Source organism: Ostrinia furnacalis, unplaced genomic scaffold (genome assembly GCF_004193835.3).
Source record: "Ostrinia furnacalis isolate ACB-3 unplaced genomic scaffold, ASM419383v2 OfSCF7348, whole genome shotgun sequence".
In the NCBI taxonomy this organism is placed as follows: domain Eukaryota; kingdom Metazoa; phylum Arthropoda; class Insecta; order Lepidoptera; family Crambidae; genus Ostrinia; species Ostrinia furnacalis.
The window spans coordinates 1176346-1188437 of NW_021137587.1; the positions used below are offsets into that span (position 1 = coordinate 1176346).

At 39.6% G+C, this 12092-nt stretch overlaps 2 protein-coding genes across 7 annotated transcripts in view; one reads left to right on the forward strand and one right to left on the reverse strand.

The window, feature by feature from the left end:
• Positions 1-8319, forward strand: part of conu (Rho GTPase-activating protein conundrum) — an 87999-nt gene extending 79680 nt beyond the window's left edge. For 5 of the 6 annotated variants that reach the window (XM_028320046.1, XM_028320049.1, XM_028320047.1 and 2 more), the window contains 9 exons: positions 1763-1887; positions 2655-2830; positions 3212-3317; positions 3610-3718; positions 4318-4477; positions 4987-5153; positions 6006-6183; positions 6596-6779; positions 7394-8319. In XM_028320046.1, coding sequence (XP_028175847.1) covers positions 1763-1887; positions 2655-2830; positions 3212-3317; positions 3610-3718; positions 4318-4477; positions 4987-5153; positions 6006-6183; positions 6596-6779; positions 7394-7568 — 1380 coding nt within the window. In that variant the 3' untranslated portion in view covers positions 7569-8319. Of the gene's footprint in view, positions 1-1423; positions 1547-1762; positions 1888-2654; positions 2831-3211; positions 3318-3609; positions 3719-4317; positions 4478-4986; positions 5154-6005; positions 6184-6595; positions 6780-7393 lie in introns of those variants that run through there. The other variant, XM_028320051.1, reaches the window with a different exon arrangement.
• A 51-nt stretch (positions 8320-8370) lies between these two features.
• Positions 8371-10243, reverse strand: Nup43 (nucleoporin 43). Its single transcript, XM_028320052.1, has 3 exons — positions 9782-10243; positions 9291-9462; positions 8371-9208 (listed from the first exon to the last, which is right to left on the reverse strand). The coding sequence occupies exons 1-3, from the start codon at positions 10132-10134 to the stop codon at positions 8690-8692; spliced, it is 1044 nt and encodes a 347-aa protein (XP_028175853.1). The 5' UTR covers positions 10135-10243; the 3' UTR covers positions 8371-8689.
• Between the last annotated feature and the right edge of the window lie 1849 nt (positions 10244-12092).

Consider the following 12092-nt stretch of genomic DNA (forward strand, 5'->3'; position numbering starts at 1 on the left):
TAAAACATATAGTTTCGCATTCCATAACAAATATGTAATTAAAACAGTAAGGCTTGGTTGCACCATCTTACTTTAACTTTGACAAACGTCAAAAATCTGTCAAACTCTATACAAATAGCACCGGTTATCGTCATAATTACTGTCAAAGTAAGATGGTGCATCCCACCCTAAGTAATTACCCTAACAAATTAGTAAAATAATATGGCAGTTAAGTTGGCACTTGGTCTATGTAATAAAAATTATATTTTGCCATGCATTAATAGTCATAATAGGTAGTAATAATATGCGTTTCATTGTTATTTTATGTGAGAATGGTAGACCAAATAATTACATAATGTAGGTTTAAATACCATTATAAAAAAGCGTGCATTAAAATATTTAGAACTAATTTATTCATCAAATCAGATCCATTAGCTTCTAAGAACACATTTATAGCAATTTATAACGATCTAATCGCAATTATTACGTAAGGATACAATAATTAGCGATCAGAAAGTTTTTTAATCAAAATAATTATAAAATTATTGCATTAAAAAGCTTTCTAAGCATTGCGTAATGAGACGTGGGACAATGAGTCAAATAAAATATTAGTTTTTTAGGTTTCTTTGTAATATAGAGTCAATTGAGTTAGAAAATAGGTTACCTATTTAAAACGGTTTTTAAAATATTTTAATTATTTCTAATTTAGGAGTTCTTTATAGTTGAGATCGGAATATACATATTACATATGGTTCTCCGCCGAGTGAAAGACTCAACGTTAGATCACACTCGGCTCTTAAGTTTCCCACATCGATAATGGCACGTGCTTTCTACTACAAGAAAACGCTCGATTCTGTAACAATGTATCGAGTTCCGTAAGCGATTATAGCAATCAATCGATAAAGAAATGTTCTCATTGAGAAAGTGTTAAACACTCGCGTGTCGAGACAGTGAAATGTGTATGGAAATTAATTGTCTGCGGCGAAGAAAGTTACGGAATCTAGAAGTTATGCTAAGTAGAGATAAAGGTTTTGTTATAGATGTAGATTGATTACCATAGTCGGATGTATGGATTGGTCGTTCCTATACCGGACTACTTACAACGTTTATTAATATTCAGAAATAAATACGATCCATGTTTCACACAAAAAAAACATAAATGATGCCAATAAACTCAAATTATGACTCACTCTAAGCTTACTAAGTACATACTTATGTGTGAATAGGTACCTACTTCTCGTCATCATAACATAATAATTAAATTAAGTATTTTAAATTGCACACATCTCATTGTTTTGTTTTGGACAAAACACGCCTAAGTACTCTCTCGATCCATCAGTAAGCGGTCAATTAGATAGCTCGTTATATTAATCACCCTTAATTAATTACTTATGCAGCCCTAAATTTCATTTTTTGTCAAAGCTCCTCACAAGTTTTCGCGACGTGAACGCTTCAGGACGTTTTAAGTTTACTTTAAACTTTCCTTAAACTTCTAACCATGAAACTCATGGAGTTTATCACGTATCATTGGAACCTCAAGTATAAAAATTATAAATATAAAAGCCAAGTGAGTTTTGTATTTTCAAGTTCTTTTTTAAACGATTTCAGAACTAGAATTGACGGTGGAAAAAGCCAGTGAACGGATTTTCTTTTGTGACTTGATTAATTATAAAAATGTTGGTTAGTTCATGACCGATGACAAGGAATTTATTGTAGAATCTTCGTTTATGGGATTTTCGGTTTCTGTGGCTGTAATTTAATACTTTTTTTGTTCTTGTTTCAGAATTCGAGTGGCAGTGAACCGAGGTCTCGCAGTGCGACCCCCGACTCGCTGGACTCGCTGCCCAGCGGTGGGTCTGGTAGCCCGCCCGCAGAGTGGGCAGACTCCGCCACACCACCAGACTTTGTGTGAGTATTTAGTAATATCACAAGTTTACTCACTTGCGCTATAGTCACGGCTTATCCAGACTGGGCTCCTTTCTTTTAATTTCGACATCACAAAATTAATTACACTGCCAATTTCCACATGAGTTTAAGGTGCGTAGGTACTTATCGTTTTACCCGTGTATGAATCGATTTCCAAAATAAAAATCATTTTTAACTCAAGTTAAGTATTCTGTCCACGTGAGAATCGACTCTAATTCTTTTCGACCTTTTGAATCGAGAGAACCTAAAATTCCCTAGCAATACGTGTGTTTCTGGAAGTACCTACGATGCTGAAAGTTTAGCTTAATATGATGGTAGTGTTTTGTGCCCCTTGAAATCAGCTGAAATTACGTGGTGTTTAGCTGAAAGCTGAACCTTTCATCTATGTATTCGGCAACGCGTTATACGACCGAAAGTTCTATACAGGGTGTTAGGTAAATGGGTATATGAGCCGACACTAGCCCATGTTAACATGGGCATATAAATGGTATGGTGAAGTCAGAAATTTGATATCATCATTTAATTTTTTTAAATTTTCATACAAAATAAATTTTATTAAATCCGATTTGTATGAAAAATAAAATAATTAAAATGAAGATATCAATTTTCTGACTTCACCATACCATTTATATAACCATGTTAACATGGGCTAGTGTCGGCTCATATACCCATTTACCTAACACCCTGTATAGGTGTATACCTAACTAAACCAAGAAGATAAGTATTTTTACTAACTTACTCTTTTACAGTGATAGCTTCCCGCCAGCCGGCGCGCACGCACCTCTAGCCCGCACGCCGTCGGCGCCGGCCGGGGGACGCCGAGCGCGCTTATCACCGCCGGCGCAGGCGCACTCGCCGCCGCTGCCCATGCACGAGCTCTTCAAGCCCAACGACCTGCACTGGGCCGATATAGCTACTAATACTGGTGAGGATTATAACTTTCTTCTTCTTCGTTCCTCGCAATACGGAGCCATTCCTCGCGGACTACAGCTTTCCAGGCACTTTCGCTAACCGAACACTTAGTTGCGGCCTTGGTCTGGTCGAAACTAGAAACTAGCATGCATGGGACTTTTTGTTTCGCCCAATATTCGAATTTGCAATGTCAATTGGTGGGGATCAGTCTCCTGCAGAAGTGAATGAATGACCTGATGATGATGAAATGGATTAACAATTTCATATGAATAGAATTTCACGACGTGTTTTCTTGAGCATGCAAAGCATCAAAATTTGCTGACGGACAGTTCGTCAGTATGCTCTAGGAGGAAGTCCTGAAAAAAAAATCACTAATATTCAACTTTACTTTCAGAGGGCATCGAGCTTTTGGGGTACCAAAGATACGGAACAGTTCAGGGACCGAGAATAGGCAAGGAACGAATCAACGGATCAATCTTAAAAGACAATGATACATTTATGTAAGTATTTTTTTCATCCATCCATGCATTTTCCTGCCAAAATTTACTTACCTACAAGCTTCATTTATTTTATGACGAAACCCCCTTGACTGTGGTTGCGTGCAACTTCAAACTCCTGTTTTCTGATAATTTCTTTGCGGCTAACTCCACCTTCATTGGTTGCGTTTTATTGTTGATGAAACTTCCCACCAGACTACACAGGAGTTGCAGTGATGGGAACGAGAAGAAATATAATAATAGACCTTATAACTGGAAAACGTAGATCCATTTACCAACGATTGCATTCCCACAGAAACAAACACACAGCGGTGTCCCGCGCCAAGAGCTCGGCGTCCGCGCAGCAGCCGCTGAGCTTTGAGCACAAGTTCAACCTCGACCGGCAGATGCTCGACCAAGAGGAGGTGGGTACTGGAGTAAGGGACATGGCGATATAGACTTCGGGCCATTGGCGCATCTAGGGTTCTTTTTCAGGGTGGGGCCAGGCCCGTTATAGCCCAACATTGTGTGGCACCAGACCATACTGGGGATCGTGCCACCCCGGCCCCTCTGCTAATACGAGCATGCTTCGGGCTATGAACATGAACAACTTACCTCTAAGATAACTTTGGCGGCGCCTGACATGCCCCTCTATGCAAAGATTAGTTACAGAGTAATTTTGTGATTGCTATATGGAGCGAAAACCTGAAAAAAGACGATTTCGGATGTTTCACGTCCTACTAAAGTACCACGCCACAATAACAGGTTATGGGTTCGATTTCTGCAGTAATGCCTACTTGTAAAACGTTCAAGTGTAGCTATGTATAATAATGGTTGTTAGAGGTCTAGTAGGTAATGTTCTCTACCATGCGTTAAACGTTTAAGTACACAACAGCTATCTGCACGCTTTTGTCAGATTTAAAATATTACACGTGGATTCCAGATTGTAACATCCAACTGACTGCAAACCGTCCTATTGGAAGTGTGTTTGGAAGAAGGGTGCTAAAGTGGTCTTAATCCTCAGGAATGGCCCGAAGAAGACAGCTGCGTGGACATAGAGAGCCTCCCAGAGCCGCAGCTGAAGCGGCTGCCGCCGCTGCTGTGGCTGGAGCTGACGGCGCTGTTCGACCGCTACTCGCTGCCCTTCCACAAGAGGAAGCCTCCGAAGAAGAAAAGGAAGGAGGGTGAGTAGAAGTACTATCTATTTATTAAAGTACTCTTAATTTCTCAAACGATTAATAAGGAGATAGCGTGTACCTAGAAAGAAATCCTTGTTGTTCTGTATACCTAATCCAGTATTGAGAGAATTGAACTTTCGGAATTTAGATGTTCGAGACTATCGACTCTATTACGACTGAGAATCAGTTCAGGTTGTGGGACACTCATTCATAATGCAAAAAAAGTGTAAATACTAAGACTGGGAACAAAGAAATAAATAGGACATAGCCTGACGTGATGTTTCGAAAAGAAACATGATTTTCTCAATATCGGCCGGCTTGAGTCATTTTAGATACGATGGCTTGTTTGAGCCATTTTAGACTTATCAAGCCTGAAATCAGGGTTGTAACATCAGTTGTAACTCCCAAAATCACGATATAAATAGAAGACTGCCTTTCGGACCGTCTTAAGCTCTTCTTCTAACATGCCTCATCCTCGTCTTTTCATCGCCTTTTAATCCCTCTCTCCCTTCCAGAGGGCAACGTATTCGGCGTGTCCCTAGAGACGCTGGTGCGCAAGGACATGATCCTGTGGGAGGACACGTGGTCGTGCGTGCCCAGCGTGCTGCGCGCTCTATCAGCCGCCTTGCGCGCGCGCACCGCCGACGAGGGACTGCTACGCGTGCCCGGGAACAAGCAGAAGGTAAGACTATTTACAACTACTTGCAAGACAATTCCTTGAAAGGATTTTTAGCTTCACTATAAATAAATAATCTTTGGACAATTTCACACAGCGCCAGCTAGCCCCAAAGTAAGCAACCTAATGCTTGTGTTATGGGTGCTAGCTTAACGGATATACTACTTATATACTTTTTTTTTTAAATACATAAATATTATACATAGTCACACCCAGACCCGTCACAGAAATTAACATTCATCATTTCAATTTCTGCCCGGCCGGGAATCGAACCCGGGACCTCTCAGCATAGTAACTAGTCCGTTCTGAACCACTACACCAAACGGCCGACAAACTTCACTTCACTGCTAATAACCTCTCGATTTCACTGCACCTCCTGTAATCAGAATTATAAGCAGCGTGGGACGTCCACCCAAAAGGTGGACCGACGACCTGATAAAGGTAGCAGGAAGGCGCTGGATGCAGGCCGCTACCAACCGTGCGATGTGAAAGTCATTGGGGGAGGCCTACTTATGTTCAGCAGTGGACGTCCTGTAGCTGAAATGATGATGATGAAGCAAAATGTATGGCAGTTGTTATGCCTATATCTAGTTCGAACGGTTGTAGCTCCTGTGTAGCTAGATTGAACATAAAAACCCAATCAGCAATGTCTTTCATCATTTTGTCCTAGGTATGGTGTGGGTAGAGAGCTAAGGTACCATTACCAGACGGTACCATTGCAAATCAAGCAAGTTTAGTTTACGGGAATATTTCCACCTCTCGCTTCCACCACAACTTCTGTGTAGCCAGGATCTACAAGTTTATGTAAAATATGTAAAAATGACCCAACAAGAGACTAATTTGAATACTATCTTACAGATCGAGAGCCTCTGCCAGCTGATCGAGCGTGAATGGTACGGGCAGCGCGAGCTAGTAGAAGCCGCTCTAAGCCGCGCCAGCAGCCACGACATAGCAGCTGTCTTCAAGCGGCTGATGAGGGACCTGCCGCAGCCGCCGCTCACGCAGGAGCTCATGAGATTATTCTACCACACTTATGGTGAGTGTCCAAACACTAATGTAACGTCAAGAGGTCAATTTCGCTCTTGTAGGTTGAGTTAGTTACGTTCCTGTTTTTAAAATCATGTTATGTGTCTTTCTTTAAGCCGCTTCCCAATCATGTATCTAGCGCCGCATTACGAACCTTTTAGAAGATTTAGCGTGAATTCGATGTCCAAAAACTCCACATGCACCACAGATTTGAATTAGGAAACTGAGTACTTAAGAGTCAAATAAGCGATCGAGGCTCGTAGTTAGTAAACATTTTTCATGATCTTTCAAAATGCGATTCACCCATATATTTTTTTATGGCAATACAAGCCGAAGACGACTAGACCACAGCTGTTTTAAATCTTTCTGCTATCAAATTATTACTTAAGGCAAATCCTTAAAGACCGTTGTTTTTGTTGCAGCGTTGTCAGGTACAACGCAGGGCCGCGCGTTGAACCTGCTGGTGCTTCTCCTGCCGGCGGAGCAGCGTGCTACCCTGCGCGAACTACTGCGCCTCGTGCGCCACATCGTCGCGCACCACCACACCAACAAGATGACCGAGCACAACGTCGCCATGATCATCGCGCCCGCGCTCTTCCCGCCCAGGTGAGAACACTACCTATAAAACAATATAGGCCCCAGTGGACAACCCTGAGGAACACTCGTTTTAAAATAAAACCAACAAGATCGCCATGATCATCGCGCCCCGCACTCTTCCCGCCCAGTTGAGCTATACATACAGTACAGGTCAAAAGAAACACCCCTGAGGAACACTTTTAAAGCTTTTTTATAAACTCGCCCATGCGAGAAGACAAGTTTGCTATATGAAACAGCACTGGGCATAGGAGACATCCCTGAGGAACACCGGTTTTAGTTAAAACTAACAGGATGACCGAACACAACACAGACTTTCTTACCACCCCGCTTGTTGAACAGTATGTCCCAGAAGACTACCCTAAGGAACACCTTTTTGAAAGCTGAACTCTAGATACTTACTTGAGTCTATTTACTAGTGTAAATTGAATATCTTCGTCAAGCTCGCACATTCTTGTAGTTGGGATGATATACCGAAATGAAACGCACTTGAACAAGGTCAAAAGCGTTACTGTGGTCATTAACATTGGGCTACATATCTGTAGTCGAGTTTATTGCATGTGTCACATTTAGCAATCGTAAACAAGTGTGAATTATCAAAACACTAACTTGTATTTCCTTTCCAGCCTACTGATCAAAGCATCAGACAGCCTGGAGACGCAGCTCGCCACCGCGGCCAACAGCTGCCACGTGACTGAAGCGCTCATGCGCTGGTGCGAGCAGCTTTGGACGGTTCCAGCATCGCTGCTCACCGCAGCGCAGCGGAAACCCCCGCCACACCGGCGGAACCACCACACTTGAGCCTGATGCCCCCACAGATGGGCCACGGATATGACACTATGCATATCGTTTGTTCGTCGCGTTAAATTTCAGCAAATATGCTTTGTTTTTGGATTTTCCGCATGGAAAATTACTAGCCAAAATGTTTTATGGCTGTATATTTGATAACAAAGATGCAAGAATTGCATCATGTAGGATTACGCAAATAACTATTGCTAAATTATTATAAGATCAAATATATTATTGTGAATAATTAGTTACGAATACTAGAATATACGTAGATATAATGCAGTGCATGTCCGTGGTCACTGGCATCCATTGGTCAATAGAATGCATGAAGATAACATGCAGGTGGAGTAATATTATACAAGCTACATGCAGTATCGTTGTTGTGTACTTTGGAAGACAATGACTGTATTATTCGCCACAGTTATTCCTGCGTGTTAGCTTCGTGTGGAAACCAAGAGGAGACATGAGGCCTGAAGCCACAAGTGTCAGAGACAGTGTACCTAGTTATGAGTTATGTTTCAGTCAAGTTGTGCTGTGCTTAAAGTTATATGAACAATGTTGCAATTGAGTGATATGATAAATATTATTTAATGATAACAATTATACATATACTCCGTGTTAATCTTGTAGTTAACGCATTTAGTGTGGTATACAAAATGTGAATGAGATGCCAAATATTCATCATATTCCTTAATTTAGTGTTATATTGATATTTCTGTGTGGTGGCTGAGCCTAAGCGAAATTGTCCTTAAATTCACGAATTTGTTTGTGTAAAAGAGAAGGTGTGGTGCCATTGAATCGTTTGGTTTGTATACAAAAGTTACCACTTTGGCAATGTAATGGTTGTTATGGATTTATAACATGGTGCCTTATATTGCAATAAAATATTTAAAATTATAAGTCTCCACAATCAGAATTCCATGTATTCTTTGTATTTAATGTAAATATGTTTTTCTAAATAGCTTTCGTTTTGTAAAATATTTTACCAATACTTTGACTAGGCAAGCAAAGACTGACTTGGTGTATTATTAATAAAGTATAATGATATTTCGTAAGTGTATTTACTTCCATATTATTAAATAATTAAAATAAAATGCATATTATTACAACACATTTTTTATTTTACCCAAAAACTAGTATTTGAAGTTTTTAATGAGATAGATGGCTTCATTATCTGCCCCACAGATTACCTTACCTTTATCACAGTGGAGGGTATTGATGGCTTTGTGCAATGTAGGCATGAGGGAGTTGACCATCATTGCATTCTTATCTTCTAATGGCATCCAGTTCGTAACTTGGTTGTCTGGCCCTTTGGAGCTCTTTGTCATAGCTTCCATGTTCCAATCCCAAATCTCACCAGACACAGAACAAGTTAAAAGCTTCTGTGGGTTTTCTGGATGGAAATGCATTTCTGTGACACCAGCAGCATGTGCATTGAGCAGTGACGTTGGGAATGAGTTCACACGCAGGTCCCAAATGGCTAGAGATCCTGACTCACTACCTGCTAGAACTATGTGAGGCTGAGTGGGATGATTCAAAATGCATGTGGCTGCCATTTCATCTCCAGCAAGCAAAAATGATGCAGCTGGCTTGTTGTTGTTAGATCGGAGATCCCAGATTTTCATGTGGCCTCTTACATTACCGGTTATAATCTAAAAATAGTAAAATAGGACAACTGTTAGTTTCACAAAGTCGTTAAAATCAATTTCAAAAAGCGAATTATGTAGAAATTACCTCACTATGTTTGAAGAAACAAACAGAATGCAAGGAACAGCTATCAGCACCAGTAATAGTCCGAGTGGTTTCCCCTCGCCTGCCATTCAGTATGTTAATGTTGCCGTCTTCGCCAATTGTGACTATGTCACCATCAATAGCATCGAGAGAGGTACATGAGCAAAGGTCTGTCCTAAAATGTAAAACAGTAAAAACTTAGTCCCACATTGGAAATTACTATCAAATCAGTATCAGTATCAAAAGTAAACAAAAGATGTATCTAAGGTCAACATTTTGAAACTAATGAAGAAACCCTACCCTCTTTAGGGTTTAGGATAAATGACTTCAAGTCAGTGATTTGTCACAATGTAATTTGTTAAGTAAAAATTAGAGAGGTCTTAGAATTACACCTGTTCTAATGTATTCTATAAAAAAAAAAAACTGGAAAAATCATTCACACATGCATTGTTTAGTTAAAGCTAAGGAATTTGTAACATTATCTATCTACTCACCCAAAGTTATGTAGTTTTGTCCATGAATGTATTTCCCGCAACGGTGTCTGTTTCTCATAGGGGCTAATTTCCAGTAGACGCACGTCGCCGTTCGATGTTGAGACAACAATTTTGTTCTTGTCCGTGAACTTTATTTCTGTGACATCACCATCCACAGGGAATTCAGATAACGCCCGAGGATATTCTATCTCTTCATCTTCATGAGGACTCTCAAGGGTCCAAACTTTTATAGAGTTTGCTTCATCATCCCAACTGCCGGTGAAGAAACACTTCGTTTCTTCGTACTCTTCCGGGATCCATCGAATTTTGTTAATTTTTTGAGACACGAACGTACCTTGCACTTCTAATGGCATTTTCAAAACACTTAAAAGGTATTTTTTAGATTTATTTATTTGTTTTTAATTTTTGTATTTTGTTCTTAGCCGTTGCGCGAATTGTGAACATTTGCCAAAGTCAAACGTCACATTTTGAGGTTATAATAGTGACGCCAATAAAATAACGTTATCAACTATTTAAGATTCCGTTACCATTTAACTTTGTCAAATTTTCAGTACCGATTTAAAAGGCTGGCAGCAGCAGCGCCATTTAGCATGGAACGGAAAGGCAGCTTGTCGTGGGTGGCAAGGAAATTGAGTTTTATATGGCGAATATAATTGGTTTGGCTCACAGATATGGATAGATGCAGCATGTGTCAAAAATTGTATGAAGCCGAGCGTGCCACTTTTTAAACGTCATTAGTGTCATTTTAGCGAATTTTAGTGATTGCCGCAACGTAAAAGTAATCGTATCATCGTACTGCATTTGCAAAGTCATCGAATGATATCGTGTGACTCGATTCGAAAATTAATTAATTCCGATAAAACTGATAATTTGTTAAATACAAAACCAAAAACATGTTTATTTACCTTTTTAAAATAAATTAATTCTTACAAATCGTCAAATCTCGTTATTTTTTTTACCCTACCAGCGTTTCAAGACATAAATTTGTCAAGTGCATGAATACATGCATCAGTGTGTGTCTTATTGTTATGAGTAAGTACGGTTCCTTGGGATCGGTATGAGTGCACCACATACAGGGACCATGGTTTTAACTCTTAAGAGTACATCGCAGGATATGTATTAAAAACAATGCTACTTTATACTTCTTCTACTGCTACTTTATTCTAATTAATTATTTGTTACTTGTGCTGTTAATTATAATTCTCAATCCGTAAATAATTTCTTCTTTCTACCGTGTTCGTACTACTGTCCTCGTAAAATCATCGTAACCGATTGTTGTAATCGGATTACATGAACATCACTCGACCATGTATGTCCATTTGGACATATCGGAATGGCACGCTTTGACGATCAACTTGCTGTATCTACTCTAATCCATATCTGTGGTTTGGCTTATTTAAAGTTACAATTACTATACGACAGTTAAAATTCGTTCTCGTCCCGATGAACATTTAAAAACATTGAGGATTGTGATGACTTTTAAATTTTGAAATGGCTGAAACGATGTTATAAATAACGAATAACGTCAAAACGTTAGTTGTTAATTTTGTTGCAGAACTATCTGTCAGCTGCTATTTACTCTTTAAACCATTCATTCATTTTCGTCTATCCTTTTCACAGAATCTGTGATCCTTTTCGCTCCTACGACTTCTTCCACAGATATGGATTAGAGAATGAGGATCATTTCGATTTTTAGCTGTGAATGCAGATTTATAGGGCTAAGAAATCCTTAATACACAGTGCAAAAATTTTTGTTCTACGACAAAAATTGACGAAGTTATGGCCAAATTACTAAAAAAGTTCACTGACCGCCCGGCGCGGGGACGATGACGTCATTATATCCGATCCGAACGCTGCCGGCGTACTGCGTGGATAGAAAATATTTTTTTCTAGCCAAATTATCAGTTTTAGGGCTGATTTTTCAATCGTTGGATAACTTTTAACTTAAGAATAAACTTGTCATTTTGACATATTTCCCATACTGAAACTGTCAATGTGTCAAACTTATTCTTCAGTTATAAGTTAACCGACGATTGAAAAATCGGCCCTTAGAGAAAAACTTGTAATGACATTTATTCATCAGAATAAAGTAAGCTATCGATAGGTAATTTTAGCACGGAGCGGCTGTCCTTTCCTGCAGAAGCTGGCCCGCCCATGGGAACGGCGAATAGATAGGTAGGTGCGTAGGTTTAACTCAGAAAAACTAAATAACAGGTAGGTATTAACTTATTAAGTGTACATCGAAATGATTTTCATAGCAATGTCTTATTATTAGAAGTTATACCTTATTGTCAGAAGTGTGGCGTTCGGA

Bases quoted from the DNA above. Each gene is read 5' to 3' on its own strand.
- Nup43 (XM_028320052.1), bottom strand. From the start codon at position 10,134: ATGCCATTAGAAGTGCAAGGTACGTTCGTGTCTCAAAAAATTAACAAA. The intron at 9,463-9,781 runs GTGAGTAGATAG...TTTACATTTTAG, and splicing joins ACAAAACTACATAACTTTGG to GACAGACCTTTGCTCATGTA. The intron at 9,209-9,290 runs GTAATTTCTACA...TACTATTTTTAG, and splicing joins GTTTCTTCAAACATAGTGAG to ATTATAACCGGTAATGTAAG.